Below are 21,292 nucleotides of genomic sequence, written 5' to 3' on the forward strand. Positions count from 1 at the left end.
AGGAAAAAAAAAAGTGAACCAACTGTCGACAGGAGGAACATAGCTTGATTTGCTTTGAAACTCAAAATTGCTTCCCTAAGATAGAGAATTTAAGTGGAATGAAAAGTGCTGTGGAGCTGGGAAATAATTTTTTCCTCTCAGTGAAGGTTAAGATAGCCCTATCAGAAGGTGAGCTGAAACTCACTCTGAAATTTCCATACCCTACCCTGCCAGCAAGGGAGAACAGCAGAGGCTATGATTTACAAGTAATTTCATGTATATTGTACAGGAACAGATATCTTCTGAGTCAATCATTTCCAATCTCATCAGTTTTTTCCCTATAGTTTGAACCTGGCAACCACTTTAAATAATGAGTCTTACAGGTTGGTTGTAACAGCTTGATTTCAGAAGCATAATTTCAAAAAACATTTCATAATAACTATGCCCAACTTAATTCTATTTCCAGTGATTAAAACTGATTTGTTCTGCAGAATCAAATAGAAAACAAGAAAATATTAAAAAAAAGTTTTTCATGCTGAAGAAATCATTTAATTCATCACTAAGAAATCTAACATGGTCTCTTCTTATGAGGATTAAAAGAAAAAAATATACATATAGAGAGAGAGGGAGAGAGAGAAACTAGCACAGAGCCAGGCGTGTAGCAACATAATACATTAGATCCTTTTGTCTGTTTTCTCTGGCTACTCAAAAATTTAAAGCAAAAAATGTGGGAACGTTAACCAAGTCTTTTGGTTCAAGGCACAAAATTTCTTTAAAAGTTTTTATTGGTCAAGGCCTGCCAGAGTTAAGACATTAGAACAGCATACTGTCACCAGGTACTGGAAGTACTCCTGCTGTAAGCAATTGATTTGGGTTTATTTGTTCTCATTAAATCTACATACTTATCAAAATTCCCTCCATTCCCAACCAAAGGTCCTGTTCAATACAGCTGTCCCAGGCTGCAGAAGAATTGATTACTAATGTAATACAGTTACACAAAAAATGTACCCTTCCAGGGATGGCACAGATGACAGCAAGAGCTCTCCTCTAAATGGACTGATAATGATAGGATCTTCTCTCTAAAATATATCAGAGCTCTCAAAGATAAAAATACACAAATCTTCACCACCCAGCCTCTCTGCCCACACAGGAAACCACCACGTTGTGAGAACATTTGTCACATAATGCACACATCAGGCCTCACAGGTGTTCGACAGGAATCACTAATGCTTGTTCCACGTGATGTCTTCCGTTAACCTGAAGCCTTTGGTTTATTTTGTGCAGCAAACCATTCATCACTTTTATCTTTTGCCATTGCCTATAGAAACAGAATTGGAATATTTATTTATTCTCAATCCATAAAATAAAACACATAGTCTACTTCATACCTCACTGCACTGCCCACAATCAAGAAATTAACAATTAAAAGATGTTCAGGGACTTCTATGGTGGCACAGTGGTTAAGAATCCGCCTGCTAACGCAGGGAACATGGGTTCGAGCCCTGGCCCGGGAAGATCCCACACGCCGCGGAGCAAATAAGCCCATGCCCTACAACTACTGAGCCTGCCCTCTAGAGCCTACGTGCCACAACTACTAAAGCCTACGTGCCTAGAGTCTGTGCTCTGCAACAGGAGAAGCCACCGCAATGAGAAGCCCACGCACCGCAACGAAGAGTAGCCCTCGCTCACTGCAACTAGAGAAAGCCCGGGCACAGCAACAAAGACCCAACGCAGCCAAAAAATTAATTAATTAATTAACTAAGAAAAGAAGAAAAAATGTTCATTCAGTATAGAGTCTTGTGTTTACTTTGACAGAGGATGCTGATGGGTATCAAGCAATCGCTTGTTAGTTCTCATTTTGCAGAGTAAAGGGCAGAGCCTGCAGCCGGAAAGTGCGGCTGATGCTGCCTGGAGAGCAGGCCAAGCACACCCCGCTGTGGGCTCTTTGGAACAGAAAGTGCTGTCATTCTCAGAGTCTGGGTGGGCTCTCAAGAATCTTTAGTGCTCAGGAGACTCAGTCTAATGATGAGACCAAATGTGAAAAGCTATTTTGACGTCTTAGCAATGAGCCTGGAATGATTTCCTTTTTCCACGCCTCCTCCCACACCATTCCGCTGATGTTGGTACTGTTTGGTTTGGAACCTCTTAATTAAAAAAGAAGTCTTGTTAATAACAATATGTTTTGGTTCCACCAGAGTCCTTTTATCCTACCATTCCATGAGGTTGAGGTCATAGAAAGGGGCTTGTGGGCAGGGAGGGCAGGGGAGCCCAGCTTAAAACTGAAGTCTCTTTTTTAAAAATTTTATTTATTTATTTACTTATTTAGGCTGCTCTGGGTCTTCATTGCTGCGCAGGGGCTTTCTCTAGTTGTGGTGAGCGGGGGCTACTCTTCTTTGCGGTGCGCCGGCTTCTCATTGCGGAGCACGAGCTCTAAGCGCATGGGCTCAGCAGTTGTGGCTTGCGGGCTGCAGAGTGCAGGCTCAGTAGTTGTAGTGCATGGGCTTAGTTGCTCCCCGGCACGTGGGATCTTCCCGGACCCAGGGCTCAAACGTGTGTCCCCTGCACTGGCAGGTGGATTCTTAACCACTGAGCCACCCAGAGAAGCCCCTAAACCGTTTTTTAAATTACTGGATTGATGCTTTAGAGAGCTAGTGCTAGCAACAGGGATTGACTGGAAGGTGGGAGGAGGCTTTTGCAGTATTGCAGGTGAAAATGAGAGCTTTTTCAAAAGGGAAGTAGATAGACAAAGGATTTCAGAGGTAGAACTCACTCACTCAAAATGGATTAAAGACCTAAATGTAAGGCCAGACACTATAAAACTCTTAGAAGAAAACACAGGCAGAACACTCTATGACATGAATCACAGCAAGATCCTTTTTGACCCACCTCCTAGAGAAATGGAAATAAAAACAAAAATAAACAAATGGGACCTAATGAAACTTAAAAGCTTTTTCAAGGCAAAGGAAACCGTAAACAAGATGAAAAGACAACCCTCAGAATGGGAGAAAATATTTGCAAACAAAGCAATGGACAAAGGATTACTCTCCAAAATATACAAGCAGCTCATGCAGCTCAATATCAAAAAAACAAACAACCCAATCCAAAAATGGGCAGAAGACCTAAATAGACATTTCTCCAAAGAAGATATACAGATTGCCAACAAACACATGAAAGGATGCTCAACATCACTAATCATTAGAGAAATGCAAATCAAAACTGCAATGAGATATCATCTCACACCAGTCAGAATGGCCATCATCAAAAAATCTACAAACAATAAATGCTGGAGAGGGTGTGGAGAAAAGGGAACCCTCCTGCACTGTTGGTGGGAATATAAATTGATACAGCCACTATGGAGAACAGTATGGAGGTTTCTCAAAAAACTAAAAATAGAGCTACTATACAACCCAGTAATCCCACTACTGGGCATATACCCTGAGAAAACCATAATTCAAAAAGAGTCATGTACCACAATGTTCATTGCAGCTCTATTTACAATAGTCAGGACATGGAAGCAAGCTAAGTGTCCATCAACAGATGAATGGATAAAGAAGATGTGGCACATATATACAATGGAATATTACTCAGCCATAAAAAGAAATGAAATTGAGTTATCTGTAGTGAGGTGGATGGACCTACAGACTGTCATACAGAGTGAAGTAAGTCAGAAAGAGAAAAACAAATACTGTATGCTAACACATATATATGGATTCTAAAAAAAAGGGTTCTGAAGAACCTAGGGGCAGGACAGGAATAAAGATGCAGACATAGAGAATCGACTTGAGGACATGGGGAGGGGGAAGGGTAAGCTGGGACAAAGTGAGAGAGTGGCATGGCATATATACACTACCAAATGTAAAACAGATAGCTAGTGGGAAGCAGCCACATAGCGCAGGGAGATCAGCTCGGTGCTTTGTGTCCACCTAGAGGGATGGGAGGGAGATGCGAGAGGGAGAAGATATGGGATATATGTAAAGCAATTATACTCCAATAAAGATGTTAAAAAAAAAAAGAATCCACCTGCCAATGCAGGGGACACGGGTTGGATCCCAGGTCCGGGAAGATCCCACATGCCGTGGAGCAATTAAACCCGTGCACCACAACTAATGAGCCCATGTGACTAGAGCCCATGCTCCACAGCAAGAGAAGCCACAGCAATGAGAAGCCTGCACAGAGCCCACGAGCCACAACTACTGAGCCCACACGCCTAGAACCCATGCTCCGCAACAAGAGAAGCCACTGTGATGAGAAGCCCACGCACCGCAATGAAGACCCAACGCAATGAAATAAATAAATAAGAGGTTGATATAAGGAGGCAATATAACACTGTGTTAACTGTAAAAAAAAAAAAAAAAAAAAGGATATATTTTTTAAGTGTGATTATATCAATATTGTATATATGAAAATTCCTTAATTTTTGCTTTTTTTAAAACTTATTTTTATTGGAGTATGGTTCCTTTACAATGTTGTAATTTTCACTTTTCAAATCATCTTAAAATGTGTAAAATACTTAAGTATTTAGGGCTGAAATGCCATGATGTCTGAAATTTGCCTTAAAATTCTCCAACAAATATCCCCACTGCCGAAAAAACAAGTGGGGTGGAAAGGAATGATGAAAAATTATGGCAGAGTTGACTGGTGACAGTCACATAGGGATTTTGTACTCTTTTGTGTATATATGGAATTTTAAATCATGAAATATTAAAAATAAAATCTGTTACAGAAAGAAACGGACAAAAGACAACACACAAATGTTGGTAAGGATGCAGAGCAGCTGGAACTCTTCTATACATACATGGCCAATAGTGTAAAGCGGTTCAATCACTTTGGACAACTGTTTGGCAGTTTCTTAGAAAGTAAAAGCAATTCCCCTCCCAGGTATTTACCCAAGAGAAATGAAACACATATCCATAAGAAGAGTTACGTGAGAATGTTCAGAGCAGTCTTCCTTAAAATAGATAAAAATCTGGAAAAAACTTCAATGTCCACCATTGGAAGAATGGATAAGCAAATTGTTATATTCATAAAATTGAATACCACTCAGCAAAGAAAAAAGAATTCTGGCATGTACAATTACACTGAGGAATCTCAAAAATGTTACATTGACTGAAAGAAGCCATTCCATCTATATGAAGTCCAAGGACAGACAAAATTCATATGACAGAATTCAGAACAGTAGTTGCTGCTGAGAGGAGGGGTTGGGACCTAGAAATGGGCACAACAGAACTTGCTATAACAATGAAAATACTCTATATTTTGAGTAGTGGTTATACGAGTATATGTAACTGTCAAAACTCATCAAAGTGGACACTAAACTTTCTGTACACTTTAATTCTATGTATATTTTACCGCAGTAACAACAATGAAAAATGCTCATTTAGAGCTTAGTGGGGAGTGGGAACTAGAAGTTAGGAAGTTGAGAATGGATGATGGCTGAAGCTCTGCGCAGAGATGACCAGAGTAACAGGTAACTTCTACTCAGAGAAGAGAAAGAATGTACAATGAGAGAGTAAAAGACAGCCAAGATGGGACCGTGGGCAAAATCATTTCAGGATCAGTCACAGAAAAAGATGCCTGTGGCTGAGGGGAAGCTGTCAGAGAGATAGGAAGATGGCAGGATCCCCAACATCAAGGGAGAAGAGAGCTCAAAAGAGGAGGAAGTTGGGGACTTCCCTAGTGACGCAGTGGATAAGACTCCGTGCTCCAAATGCAGGGGGCCCAGGTTCGATTCCTGATCAAGGAACTAGATCCCACACGCATGCCACAACTAAGGAGCCCACGTACTGCAACTAAGCAGCCCACAGGCCACAACGCAACTAAGGAGCCTGCGAGCCACAACTAAGGATACCGCCTGCTGCAACTAAGACCCGCACAACCAAATAAAAGTAAGTAAATAAATATTTTAAAATTAAAAAAGAGGAGGAAGTTGGTCAGTGATATGAAAGAGCAAGAAGAACAATCTAGCCAATTTGTCAACTAAGAGGTTGCCTGAGATTCTATTTTCCTTTATGGTAAAATTTGTAAACGCTATATTTTTTGTACATTTCCAGCTTTAATGAACAACAATTGAGTGTCCGTTATTATGTCAGCAGTTTGCCAAGCTCTATAAACAACACAACAATCCTATGAGGTGGATAATCTTATTTCCTCAAATTTTTGGATAAGAAACTACAGTTTAGAGACTTGAAGTAAATTTCTTAAGGTCAGTCACATAGATCCTAAGCGACAGAACCAGGACAGATTGATTCATTCCTTTCAGCAGCAGCAGCAGCAGAGTATTCACTGAGTTCCAGCTACATATGAGGTATGTGCTAGAAGCTGGGGTACAACACTGCATGCTGCTAAAAGATCGTGTTTGATGAGGATAGAAAAACAGTCACTGGATTTGGCAAGAGGAGGTCACCGATGATGTCAATGCGAGCGTCTCACTGCGTGACAGGAGCCAATGCAGAACAGAGTGAAGTGTGAATGGGAGGTAAGAAGTAGAAACGGCGTGTAGGGAGATTTTTAAAACAAATCTGGAGAAGGGATATGGGGTCAATAAAAGATTTTTAGAAGATACTAGAGTTAGTTTGTATGCTTATGAGAACAATTTGCTAGGAAGGAAGAGAACGATGCTGTAGAGTGGAGAAGAGATGACCAAGGGGCTAAGGTAGTGAGAAGGGGTGGCGTCGGGGCACTTCCGATCACCGAGCAGAACAGTGATGTATTTAGCAGCAGTGGTTCTCCAAGGCAGCCCGAGGTGGAGGGAAGGCACACATACTGCACCCAGATAAGAGTCACATAGGTGGCAATGAAGTTGACACAAGCCTCTGGCTCAAAAAGTCACCTCAAAAGGACACGGTTCTGAAAGTAAGAACTGGCCCTGATGCTTGGGTCCTTCTTCATACACACTTAACAGCACCCCCTTGAGCTGAAGGTGAGATAAATTTAGAAAAGAGACTCACGTCATCCAATAATTTGCTTCCCTCTGGATCCATCTTAGAGAGTTCTCGAAATGCTTCATCCCCCACAAAGCAAATTTCATGTCCATCCTACACCAAAAGAGAGAAAAGAAATTTGGCAAAAAGACACCTCAGAAGAAAGCCCTGCTGCAGCCTGTCCTGCTCCTAGGGAATACTTACAGGGTCGGCCAAAATGATAACTTGCACTGTTGCTTTCCCTGGAGTGTCCAGACTCACCAGGGGAGTCAGAATCTTCTGGTTCTCCCTTTTCATCAAATCTTCTAAGTCTGACAACTTGAGGAAAACAAAAAAGCAAAGTGAGCAAGGGGTCCCACACCACTCTTGGGCTGTGGTCCTTGAAAGCCCCAGAGGAATCTCAGATCAACCAGAAAACTCTGGCGCCACTTGTTTGATTTTATATCTCAGCTGCTCGAGACAACTGCTGAACTTGATACCAAAGCCACAATCAACATGAACCTAGAGAAGGGAGGGTCAAGTTTCCTAGCTGTTTGAACTAGCTAGTCACAGAGTTTAAACAAAAGACCTGGTACCAAACATTACCTCTTTCTGGGGGCAAGAAAAGGCAATTCGTCCAAAAGCTGTTGCATGAACAACTGCCCCTTGGATGCCCTGTAGCTCCAGCTTACACTGAAAAGACATGAGAAAGCGGGTTTATTTTTCGGAACAGGTTACGTGGTAAAAGAAAAAAATTCAAACAGGGCTAAAGGAATAAAGTAAATTCTCAGTCTCCCTCTTACTCTCACCCCAGAGGCAACCAGTCAGCAGGCATCCACAGGCATATAGCCTTTTTGCTTTTTTACACAAATGGTAGCATAATTTATGCACCATTCTGTCCCTTGTTTTTCTCCAATTAATGTTACCATCTCAGCACATAGAGACTCGCCTCATTCTTTTTGATGGCTGCTTACTAATCCATTCTATGGATGAACCATAAATGGTTGAACTATTGCTTGAATCCACAGGGCATTTAGGTTATTTCTTATATTTTGCTATTACAAACAATGCCGCAGCAGATAACCTTGTACATACTTCTTTGTGCACGTGTAGGATAAGTACGTTTGTAAAATAAATTCCTAGGAGTAGACCTTCTGGCTTAAAGTAAAAGGACTAAATCATGCTCAAATGCTAAGTTATTAAGAGAAAAAGAAAAAAAGATTATCATTACAGCATTAAATCTTGCCTACATCTCTTCTGACTCAGCAAATCCACTCCTGAAAGGACACATTCCCCCAATATAAACAAAGGTAATATCTGGGTGGTGAGCTTACCAGCACTTTTAATTTTCTTCTGTCCTAAATATTGAATTACTATGAAGAAACTATGAGAATAACCTTCATGTTAACTTTATTTATAAGCCAAACTCATAGTAACAGATTATTTCTCTCCAAGATTGCTCACCTGGTTATCAGCATAGCCCAGCAAAGCCCTCTGCTTCTTTTCATCTTTTTCATAAATTTTCATTCCCAGTAGATTAGACCAGTAGTTCAAGGACTTCTGAAGATCAGACACTGCTAGAGTTACTTTTAATACAGGATCTGTAGGGTAACGAAACAGCAGGAATGAACAGGGCAGTGCAAAGGAATGGAACGGAAGGACCCAAACAGGCTCAAGTATATATAAGAATTTAGTTTATAAGAAAGGGATTTTAAGTCAGTGTGAAAGGGCAGATTATTCAATAAAGATAAACGGCATTAAGATAACTGGCTTCCGCGGAGCAACTAAGCCCATGCACCACAACTACTGAGCCTACGTGCCACAACTACTGAAGCCTGCATGCCTAAAGCCCGTGCTCCGCAACAAGAGAAGCCACCACAATGAGAAGCCCGTGCACCGCAATGAAGAGCAGCCCCCGCTCACCGCAACTAGAGAAAGCCCACGCACAGCAACAAAGACCCAACGCAGCCAAAAATAAATAAATAATTAAAAAAAAAAAAGATAACTGACTTCTTATTTGGTGGGAAGAAGCTACACCTTTAAACTAAATGGCAAAATACATTCCTAATGAGTTAAAGGATTGTTTAAAGACTGAAACCGTGAAAATACTAGAAATGGGTGATTATTTAAACAATTTTGGGGTGGAGAAAAACTTTTTTTTATAAATAAGATTTTTAAAATATTTATTTTATCTATCAATTTATTTTGGCTGCGTTGGGTATTTGTTGCTGTGTGCAGGCTTTCTCTAGCTGTGGTGAGCGGGGGCTACTCTTTGTTGCGGTGCACGGGCTTCTCACTGCGGTGGCTTCTCCTGTTGTGGAGCACGGGCTCTAGGTATGAGGGCTTCAGTAGCTGTGGCGCACAGGCTCAGTAGCTGTGGCTCGCGGGCTCTAGAGCACAGGCTCAGTAGTTGTGGCACATGGGCTTAGTTGCTCCGCGGCATGTGGGATCTTCCCAGACCAGGACTCGAACCCGTGTCCCCTGCATTGGCAGGTGGATTCTTAACCACTGTGCCACCAGGGAAGCCCAGAAAGATCTAATCTGACACTAAAGATAGAAAAACCATGAAGAAAAAAATGTGCTAGGTTAATTACATGAAATGGAAAACCCCTAGACAACAATCAAAAAAAAGGATTACTATCAAAATTAAAGAATAAAACAAAGTAGGAAACATTTTTTTAACAACATATATGACAAAAAGTCCTTAATATTTAAATCACCTTTAAACATCATAAGGAAAAGATGCACGTCCTGGAAAAATAAGCAAAAGGCACGAAGCAGTAATCCACAAAAGGAGGAACTGGAACAGTCAATGAACATATGAATGCATGTTTGACCTCACAAAGAAATTAGAATTCAAATAAGGGGCTTCCCTGGTGGCGCAGTGGTTGAGAATCCGCCTGCCAATGCAGGGAAAACGGGTTCGAGCCCTGGTCTGGGAAGACCCCACATGCCGCGGAGCAACTAGGCCTGTGAGCCACAACTACTGAGCCTGCGCATCTGGAGCCTGTGCTCTGCAACAAGAGAGGCCACGACAGTGAGAGGCCCGCGCACCGTGATGAAGAGTGGCCCCCACTCGCCACAACTAGAGAAAGCTCTCGCACAGAAACGAAGATCCAACACGCCAAAAATAAATAAATAAATAGAATTCAAATAAAACATTTTGTTATCTAATTAGCAAATAATTTTAAAAGTTCACAGTGTTAACTGTTATAGTACAGGGGGAAAAAACCACAATCATGTAATAATGGCAGAGTGTAAATTAGTACGTTTCTGAGCAACAATTTGACAAAATGTATCTAAAAACCCTCCACTGCTTTTGAAACAGCAATCCCATTTTCAGCAATTAAACAAGTGACTGCGGATGCATGAAGGCCTCTTGTCACAAAGACATTCATCACAGTGTTGCTCATAACAACGAAACACCAGAGACAACATGAATATCTAACAACAGACAACTGTTTCTCTTCCTACAATGTCACACAATGGAATCCCATATATATTTAATTATATATTTATTTCTTTTGATAAAAGATTGGAAAGATATACTCTAAAATGTTAACAGGGACTACCCTGGTGGTGCAGTGGATAAGACTCTATGCTCCCAATGCAGGGGGCCCGGGTTCGATCCCTGGTCAGGGAACTAGATCCCATATGCATGCTGCAACTAAGACCCAGTGCAACCAAATAAATAAAATAAGTAAAATGTTAACAGTGGTTATCTCTTTTCTTCTTCCTTATTTTTGCGTATCTGTGTGTCTAGGGGAAAAAAATCTATTTTTTTTGTAAAAAGAATAAAAGTTATATTTAAACACTTATCATTATTGGAAACTTTTATAGTGTAAAATGACTTTTTAAATTTACATATTAATTCATTTAAAAATAATATTACATTTTTTTTGTGAAAAACAACTTGTGTTTTCCAAAACAAGCAATGACAAGAACAGCATCGTTTTAAGTTTTTGTGAATCTCTTTAAGGTCTGGATTAGTAGAAGATAGCTGGATTCTTACATCTGCTTCTGTACCCTGTCTGTTGCAATATATTGTTTAGTTGAAGCATATGAAGAAACTCCAGCTTCTGAGACATAAGTTGTTTGAGGAGTATCTTAAAAGTCTTTTTGGATAGTCTTTTTAGATATTACACTAAAATTTTTCTTTAAGGAGTTTGTAAAGTGACTTTTTGAAGAGCTGTTCCAAGTCTGTATCTGACTAGGATAAATTCAGTGCATTTTCCTTCAGTTTTCACTGCCTTAGTCCCGTTTTCTAGACAAGCAATACCATGGCTAAAGCAAGGTGTTTCTCACAGGTGCCTCTACCTGGCAGACTGTTTTAGTTTTCCCCATTCACTGAGACATCAACAAATTCCAGGTGATTCAGACCCTGAAGGGAGGTAGGGGCAGGAACAGTCATAGTGGGTGAAACTACACAGGAGTGATTCATTCAAAGAAGTATGGACACCAGGCTAGACTTATAGATTTGACTATATCACCAACCAGAAATTAATGCCCCAAAGGTATTATCATTCCAAAGAACAAAAACATCTTATGATGAATCTAGCGACTGTCATACAGAGTGAAGTAAGTCAGAAAGAGAAAAACAAATATCGTTTATTAACGCATATATGTGGAACCTAGAAAAATGGTACCGGTTTGCAGGGCAGAAATTGAGACACAGATGTAGAGAACAAACGTATGGACTCCAGGGGGGGAAAGTGGCGGGAGGTGGTGGTGGTGTCATGAATTGGGAGATTGGGATTGACATATATACACTAATATGTATAAAATGGATAACTAAAAAGAACCTGCTGTATAAAAAATAAAATTCAAAAAACAAATAGTGACCAGGGCTTCCCTGTGGCGCAGTGATTGAGAGTCCGCCTGCCGATGCAAGGGACGTGGGTTCGTGCCCCGATCCGGGAGGATCCCACGTGCCGCAGAGCGGCTGGGCCCGTGAGCCATGGCCGCAGGGCCTGCGCGCCCGGAGCCTGTGTTCTGCAACGGGAGAGGCCGCAGCAGTGAGAGGCACGCGTACCGCAAAAAAATAAAAAAAATTAAAAATTAAAAAATTAAAAATAGTGACCAAAGAAAAGATTCTATGGGGCTTCCCTGGTGGCGCAGTAGTTGAGAGTCCGCCTGCTGATGCAGGGGACACAGGTTCGTGCCCCGGTCTGGGAAGATCCCACATGCCGCGGAGCGGCTGGGCCCGTGAGCCACGGCCGCTGAGCCTGCCCGTCCGGAGCCTGTGCTCCGCGACGGGAGAGGCCACAACAGTGAGAGGACTGTGTACCGCAAAAAAAAAAAAAAAAAAAAAAAAAGATTCTATGGAAAACTTTTCAAGTTATTTGGAGGTAATCAAGATGATGTCATTAGAAAATATTTGAATTTTAATGTCAATACCCTAAATTGATATCTTTGGAATATAAAAACCAAATCTAGAAAGCAAAGAAAAAAAAAACCTTATGATTGTGAGGTCCTGTATTATTTTATGTACTGAAACATCATTAAGACTAGGGAAAAAATGTATAATGGAATGAGTGGCAGGAGTTAAGTTTCAAAGTTAGTATATAAAACACCTATCACCTATCAATAAAAATACTCATAGGAATCCCTTACATTACCAGTGAAGTTCAGAAATACCATCTCTCAGTACGTCCCACAGTACCAGCCTAACCTCCCACACTGGAACATCGCTCTTTCTTTTGCTGAGCTCCAGATGAAAAGCAAGTAGCAGTGGGGACTTCCCTACTGCCTTCCAATGCAGGGGATGAGGGTTCGATCCCTGGTCAAGGAACTAAGATCCTACTTGCTGCGGGGCAACTACAGAGCCCGCCGCGCCCTACAGCCCATGCGCCACAACTAGAGAGAAGCCTGCCTGCCACAACTAAGACCCAACGCAGCCAAATAAATAATAAATAAATAAATATTAAAAAAAAAAAAAGAAAGAAAAGCAAGTAGCAATAAACACAACTGTCAGGCTCAGTCTGAGGGGCCTTGGGGACTTGAGGCAGACCAGCGGGGAAAGAGAATGTCTTCACCTCAGGTGCACTTAGGGGCCTGTGTTCACTGATTGAATGACAGGCAGAAGTGCCCTTGCTATTCACCAGTATTTTTTTTTCCCTTTTCTTGCTTTTGTTTTTCTCTTGGCAGAGCAGGTAGCAGAATTTGCAGGAATTAAATACATGTGTGACGAGGATGCCTCGTACGTGAAACATCATGCGGTTTCTCTCCCACTCACTGCGGCAGTCAGAGCGGTGGGCTCCTCACTTCATTCACCACACTGACCAAGAGCCAGCACTGTAGTCTGGGAAACTGACCTTAGCTGCAAGATACGACTAACCGGTCTAAGGATAATCCTATTTCTCTTGCCTGCCAGCGATTGGTTCAGGAGCAGGCATGGGAATCAATTCTGACCAGGAAGTTGCTGGAAGATTCTGGGAAAGTTTTGCTGTGCTCTTAAAAAAGAGCCACAGGAAGTCAGTTTCTCTTCCTCCTACCAGATGAGAATGTGGAGGCAGGTAGCCCCAACTGCTACTGGCAGCCACCCTACAACCCTGAGAGGGAGAAGCAGACCCTTGAGGACAAGAGGATGCAGAGAGAGAAGATTTGGGTTCTTGATGCCATTGCTGAGCTGCTGAATCAACTAACCCTGAAGTCTTTCCTACCCAGAGAATGCCTGCTCTGTGAACTAAAACATTTTCTTACCGTTCAAGCTACAGTTGGGTACCTAATATCTGCAGCTGGAAGTATCCTAAACAGATACATTACCAGTAGAATAGATAGAACCAGTCCAGAACCCCTACAGTGATGCACTCAAATTCTGATATGAGAATATAATTTCTTAGAGGACAAATAACAACACTGGCTTGGGAAAGATGTGTCATGTCAATATAGAAAGACTCCACAGGAGACAGAAATTGAGCTCCCTCTCTCCTTCCATCAGAAGCCTTTAGACAGAGGGCTTTTGTCAGTGTGGGGATAATTACCTGACTGAGGTGGACTGCGGTTCTGCAAATAGAACTTATATCCTCCTGGGGCTTTGGTTTCAAAAACACCTTCTGCCACTTCACTGAGTGGCCACTCCAGCTTCCTGGCGTTGCTGACAGCCTGGCTAGAAGCGAGCGTGATACCCTATGGCAAACAACAGTATCATCCAAGTGCGTAATCACAACGGATCTTTTATAGAAGGTAATGAAGCAAAACCCCACTGCCTTTACATCAAATCACCTAAGATTTAATTGGCATTCAAAATTTTCTGCTAGTAATTTTGAAGTAGGTTTTGGACATTTTTCTCCCACAAAGATTCTAAACTTTGTGAATTGTAGGACAGAAACACAAATGCCAGAGAAAGTTGATTCATTTAATACCAAAGATAATCTCTCCTCACTTTTGAGATCTGGTCAGAGAAATCTTGATCTTACCCTTGGTTCGCCAGCTACTTATTTAAAATGTTCTCTTTTTAATTTTGCTTTTTAAACCAAAATACATAAACCAACTATCGAGGCATTCTTTATTTAAATTAATCAAAATGCCTAAGAATGCGCACTATACCTTCCGATGTGCCCGGCCTCGTTTCTAGCCTGGACTGCAGATCAGCCTCTCTCTGCCTCCAGTCTTGTCAATCCATCATCCACTCTGCAGCCGGAGTAAACTTTCTGAAACCCACCCTACAGTCTATCTCAAGACGGCAACCCCATGCTGTTGTTCCTCTGCTTAAAACCCTTGATGGCTCTTCATTTCACTCACAGATGGCTTACGATGGCCTGAAAGGGCCAAGACAATCTGACCCATGTCATTTCTGAGCCCCCCTCCTCCCCCTCTCCCCTGGCTCTTTTCCAGCCATGCTGGCCTCCTCACGTTTTCTAAAACGTGCCAGGCGCTGTCTGAGGGCTTTTGCACCGGCTGTTTCCTAGCTGAAATGCTCTTCCCCGAGATATCCACACGGCTAACTCCCTTATCTCCAAGACTTTGCTCAGATGTCACCTCCTCATGGAAACCTGCTCTCAACGCCCCACTTAAAATTAAAAGTGGGGGCTTCCCTGGTGGCACAGTGGTTGAGAGTCTGCCTGCTGATGCAGGGGACACGGGTTCGTGCCCCGGTCTGGGAAGATCCCACATGCCACGGAGCGGCTGGGCACGTAATATATGTTATTGAATATTTTAAAGGTGATTATTGTAATGGGGTAAGAACAGAACAGGATAAGGGGGGTTGGGAGTATGGGGCAAATGACCAGTTTTATTTATTTATTTTTTTTGCAGTACGCGGGCCTCTCACTGTTGTGGCCTCTCCCGTTGCGGAGCACAGGCTCCAGACGCGCAGGTTCAGCGGCCATGGCTCACGGGCCCAGCCACTCCATGGCACGTGGGATCCTCCCGGACCGGGCACGAACTCGTGTCCCCTGCATCGGCAGGCGGACTCCCAACCACTGCATCACCAGGGAAGCCTCATTGAAATTTATTATTTGTTGTCTGTCAGGCCCTGGGCCCCCTCCCCTACCAGGCACAGATTTCTGTCTGTTTTGTTCACCGCTTATCCGAAGTTCGTGGAACAGTGCCTGGCACATAGCAGGCACTCAATAATAAATAATTTAATACATAGGTCATTTCACATATTTGTTAACATATGCATAAACTAAACTCCTAGAAGTGAAACTGCAAGGTCAAAGGGTAAAGGCACTAATTATTTTGATACTGCCAAACTTGAGGCTGTACCACTTCACACTCTTATTAGTAATGCATGAGTGTGGCAGTTTTCCCACACCCTTCCTCACAGTGTGTTATCACACCTTTTGATTTCTGCCAATCTGATAGATGACAAATGGCAGCTCGGAAGTTGAACATCTTTTTCAATGTTTAAGAGACTTCCTCTTCTTTTCACTATACAGGGGTTCTTTATACATATGGGAGTTCTATTTAACCTGTTTTTCTTTGTGTTCCATGAACTGAGGAGCAGCACAGAAGGCACCTTTCATCAGGGCTCTCTTACTACCAAAGTCTCCTGGGAAGACCCACAGTAGAGCCACCAAGCTGTTCTCCACCTACATGGCTTCTAGTACCTGCGGGCCCACTGATCAACATTTGACCTGAGCCGATTAAATGTTTATGGCACCAAGATGGTTTTGCTCTTTTTTTTTCTCCCTGATTTAAATTTGGAGAATAAAGAAAAGAAAGATAAGGAGAAACACAGAGACCCTCATATACACTCAATCACCAAATCCTATGAACTCTACCTCTGACATCTCTCAAATCCATCCTCTCCCTCCCTCCCCCACTACTGCTGCGTTTGTTAGTTACGGAACTGCAGGTTGCTGTGTATCCTGTGTGCTGGTGGCGTCACTTCCAGTCCTGCTCCCTGCCAACCCAACCTCCCTGCTCTAGCCACGGATTCTTGTACATGGCAAATACTGCATCATTCCCCTGCTTAAAAGTGGCTCCACTCTGCTTTCAGAATAAAGTCTGAACGTCCTGATATGATGTGGCCCCTGCTCACTCCTCCAGCCCCAACTCTACTCTCCCTTCTTCACACACTAAGCTCCAGCGAGAGTGAGTCACTCACAGTTCTCTTAGCACCATGCTCCCTCTCACCTCCAGGCCTGTGCACATGCTGAGGACAGCCATCTCACCCTCCCACCCTGCCCCCCTCACCCTGCTCAGACGTCACTTCTGGGAAGCCGTCCCTGAACTCTCATCTGTCTGAGCACAGGCTGGAAATTCCTCCTGTGTGTTCCCACATTCCCCTGTTCTTATCCCTATCTTAGAACTTATCACACGGTATTCTTGTTGTCTCTTTACCTGTTTCCCCCATCAGACAGGAAACTGCTTAGGCCAGGGAACATACTCTAAATGGTATCCCCAGGACTAACAAGGTACATGGCATAGAGCAAGTCACAATAAATATCTGTTAAATGAATAAATTAGTGAGAGGCATGGAGACTGAGAAAGAGAAATGTATTAATATGTTATATCTGAGCAGTCCTTTCCATTTACAAAACACTTTTATATATATCTGGTCCTACAAACTTCAATCTAGGTACCATTATTTTAACATGAGTTAACAGGAATAGCGAGATCAAATGAGCAAAATAACATCTAGCATGAGGTAGAGCTGCTCAGTAGATTCTGGGTAAGAATCAGTTACTCCTCTCTTGCTATGTATTTGGGCCCAGTGACATTCCCTCTCGCACACAGTAACTGCTCAGCAAATGACAGACACTATTACTATAACAGGTGCACAATAACTTGAATTCTTGAATGCATTAATGAATGCGGTGCATGCAATGACACCTTCTTTCTATCCTTAAAACCTTCTCAGATTTTTCTCTGACTAGGATTCACTGCAATCACTCACCCCAATCACAACTGTCCACTAGAGAGAAAATATTTCCCTGGATGGTGATGAGGACCTGACGAACCATTGACTCTGGCCCTTCCACCTCCTGAGATTCAGTCATTCCCCCAGGGGAGTCTTGTCTCCTTCAAACCTGTCTCTAAGTCTTGAGCTTGATTCCTAAGTGGTGGGAGAACACATTTCACCCTGAGCCAGCTTGGAGACAGGGGCCCAAGCAGGTTTCTTGGTTTTGTTCTTTTTTAAATAGAAAATATCAAAAAACTGATCACTAAACTGCACCCCAAAGCCATCAATCAGTAGTCGTTATCTACAGCCGTATCAGTGACCTCTCTAAAAGGTACAGCCAAAAATCTGCTAGAACAAAATGATATTTACCATGAAGTCATTGCCAAGCTTGTAGTTGCCAATGCCGTAATTGTAAGTCAGTTCTGCAACAAAATGATCATCCTCAGGTCCAAATCCCACCATTGTTTTACTCCATTTTCCATCATAAGGCCTAGAAAAATGAAAAAAAAAATGAACCCAGTGACCACAGACAAAATCTGCTTCAGGTTGCCCCCAAAGAACTATTGGGACAAAGAGGTGGGCAGTCCCTTCTGGTCCTCCAAGTACCCATAAGGATGAGATGACCTCAGCCGGTGCTAAGAGCAGCTGTGCACAGCGCTCATGGGCCCCATCACCAAAGGCTCAAAAGACCATTTGTCTGGCACTTACTTGAGGGAAAGATTCGTTTACCTTTTCTTTAAAGTAGGGAGCTGAATCCTATAGGGACAGCCGTCCCACCTGACCTTAACTCATTTTTTGCCTACTTGTCAAGCATGCAATTCCCATCAGGCCTTGGAATTTCTCAGCTTGCCATGGTTACTAAGCTTAAGAGATACTCCATAAGACACTGCTTCATCCACAGCATATACTTATTTGTGACCCTGAAGCTGCCTCCCTAATTTATTGCCTCCTTAATTTATTCTACTGCCTTCTACTCGCTTTGAGAAACTGCTTTCTGTTCTTCAGGAGTATTCACAGACTAAAGAAGATTTTAAGAAACAAGGGGTCATACCCATTACAGGCAGCTCTGCAGCCTTCCTCAAATTCCTCATGCCGAAGAATCTGGTAAGGGAATGAGAATTAATGGCAAAGTTGTCCTAGTAGTACACACAGCATATTTAGCACAAACTAAAATGTCAAAACACAGACATTATTATTTGTAAGCTTTCTGTGTAAAACAAACAAAAGATAACGAGCTGTATATCTTTCCCAGGCTGGAAGTAGTAGAGGTAAGAAAGATCGGCTTGATACCAAGGGTCAGGCAACCAACCAAAGTTGTAAATCTATTATATTTAGATCGGGAAGCAGTACTGTGTAGTGAAAAAAGTGTGGCCTTCACTTAGTAGTTGTGTAACTCTGAGAACAACATATTAGGATCTGAGTCTCCTAATATGTTGTGAAAATAGATAATTTATTAAAGCATTTGACACAGAACCTACTACACAGTAGGCTCTCAATGTGTCAGTTTCTGTTTTCCTTTTTGAGTCCCACAGCTCTTGCTCCAGTTCAAGCTCCCATCACATCTCTCACAGACTATTTATTAGAAATCATCTTATTGATCTCTTTCCTTAATACCACCATAAAATTAAGTCCCTAAAGCACAGCTCTGATCACACCACTGCCCTGTTCTAAAATGTAAGAGAGCTCCCCACTTTTTATGACATCAAATCCAAATTCCTTAGCATATTATTCAAGATACTATCAGGGACTTCCCTGGTCGTCCAGTGGTTAGGACCCCGCGCTCTCACTGCCAGGGCTGGGGTTCGATCCCTGGTCAGGGAACTAAGATCCCGTAAGCCGTGTGGAGCAGCCAACAACAACAACAAAAAAAACCCAAAAAACTAAAGGCACATAAAACTAGTGGTGCTTCCCAAACATATCTTAACTTTGCATTGGCTGTTCAGTTTTTCTAGTATACTCCTCCCTCTAATCTAGGTCTATGGATATCCCACCTATCTCTAGAGGTCACCTCAAGTACAAGGTCTCCATGAATTATTTCCTGAGGACCAGGTTAGAGTTAAAGCTCTCTTACTGTTGTACTTTTATAATAATGGTAGCTAACACTTACATAAGACATACCATGTGTCAAATACTACACATATAATAATGTGTTTAATCTTTACAACCACCCTTTTATCAATGAGGAAACACATTAAGAGAGAGCTCTGTGGTTTTCCATCATCAAATTTCAAGTACCGTTACCATCAGCAATATACAATTCCCACCCCCATTCCAAGCCAGGAGCTTTAATTGAGGACAGATACCAGGGTTATTTTCATCTTTGTCACCAAAGCCCAACACAGAACCATGAAGTGGGTGATGTTTTTTAAATGACTGATGAATTCAGGTAACTCCCTTTGCACTCCATGTCTCCTGCGGTGTCTTTACATTAAATCGCACTCTTGCACACTGTAAACAAAGAATGTCGCCTGCAACTCCATTTCTACAAGGACCAGGGCATCAGCTACTGCAGTGGCCCACCAACAGTGCACCTTGAAGGGAATTCAGGATGGAGAAAAACAAGAAGCATTCCATGCTTTGGATGCTGGCCCTAGATATTTAAGATGCATATCTAAGGAATAATTTCAATGAATCCAGAACCCATCTTCTGGGACTTCCCTGGTGGTGCAGTCCTTAAGAATCCGCCTGCCAATGCAGGGGACCACTTCCTGGACCGGGAAGATCCCACGTGCCGTGGAGCAACTTAGCCCATGAGCCACAACTACTGAGCCTGCACTCTAGAGCCCCCAAGCCACAACTACTGAAGCCCACGCGCCTAGAGCCCATGCTCCGCAACAAGACAAGCCACCGCAATAAGAAGCCCGCGCACCGCAGTGAAGAGTAGCCCCCACTCGCCGCAACTAGAGAAAGCCCGTGCTTAGCAACGAAGACCCAATGCAGCCAAAAATAAATAAATAAGTTTATTTTTAAAAATCCCAAGTTAAAAAAAAAGAAAGAAGCATTAACTTGAGATGTCTGTTTTTGTGATTAGCAGTAATCTTTTGATGTTCAACTACGTGGTTTTGTTTTTTTTTCCCCCCAGAAAAAAACTCATATATATTCTAGCTCCGCCTTTGCCTCTTCGGGGCAGTTCCTCAGAGCTATCTGAGAGGCTGTCTTCCAGGCTATAGTCCTCAGTAAGGTTCCCAAAAAGAACTTAACTCGAAAATTTTAGGTTATGCATTTTTGTTTCAGTTGACAACATCTAAAGTCCCTGCTTATCAGGAAGCTCCCCAATAGCTTCCACCAGCGCTTGCCACCCAGGTGATCTCTGCAGAATCACAGCTGCTCAGAGCTGGAGAGAGGCGACTTCCAGGTGTTGGAGACGAGGATGGCTTCTCACTTCACACTTAGATCTGGACTATGGAGAGAAGAATTGGAGCACTCACCCAGAGACTGAATATCCAAGAGACCATTCAAACCAGCAACAAGAGAAGCAGAACTCTGACTAATGCTGATATCTAAACCGAAAGGCTCCAAACCAGAAGAGAGTCATTGTTCACCGGAGGAGTATTATATATAACTTTTTATTTACTGCCTTTCCCACTAGACTAGAAGCTTCGCAAGGGCAGGAATAAACATTCGTGAATAAACTTAAATGAAAGAACGTGTGTGGGCAACACAATCGGCGACTAGTAAGTGTGACCCCCTTTCAAAGTCCATCTAACCCAAGCCGCGACTCACGGCTCTTCCTGAAGTTGAAAACCACAGAGCTAATGGGAAGTCTAGGGGCTAAGGTCGGACACCCGGGTTCCCGCTGAAATCCACATCACACCCTTTTCTCCCCTCCCTCGGCCATGTGGGGTTCAGCCTCCCGCGACCCCCTCGCGCGCCAACCCCTCTCCGCCCCGTCTCCACCTTCATTCCCAGGACATCACGATAGAAACAAGCCGTCTGGAAGCGGTTTCCCACTTTGAACACGAAGTGCAAAGATCGACGAGACGCCATGACCAGCCGTTACTCGTACAGCGCCGCACAGCCCACAGAGGATGCCGGCGCGGTAGTGACGTCACTGATCACCGCC

General features: G+C 42.8%; 1 protein-coding gene across 1 annotated transcript; it reads right to left on the reverse strand.

Annotated features, from left to right (window-relative positions):
- Positions 1–746: 746 nt before the first annotated feature.
- On the reverse strand, positions 747–21,285 carry GLOD4 (glyoxalase domain containing 4). The gene is made up of 9 exons (XM_067714658.1): positions 21,127–21,285; positions 18,281–18,330; positions 17,599–17,719; positions 13,862–14,006; positions 8,343–8,479; positions 7,485–7,571; positions 7,104–7,217; positions 6,927–7,013; positions 747–1,297 (listed from the first exon to the last, which is right to left on the reverse strand). Exons 1-9 carry the CDS (start codon positions 21,214–21,216, stop codon positions 1,232–1,234), a joined length of 897 nt encoding a protein of 298 aa, XP_067570759.1. The 5' UTR covers positions 21,217–21,285; the 3' UTR covers positions 747–1,231.
- Between the last annotated feature and the right edge of the window lie 7 nt (positions 21,286–21,292).

This window comes from Pseudorca crassidens, chromosome 19, assembly GCF_039906515.1.
Source record: "Pseudorca crassidens isolate mPseCra1 chromosome 19, mPseCra1.hap1, whole genome shotgun sequence".
Classification (NCBI taxonomy): domain Eukaryota; kingdom Metazoa; phylum Chordata; class Mammalia; order Artiodactyla; family Delphinidae; genus Pseudorca; species Pseudorca crassidens.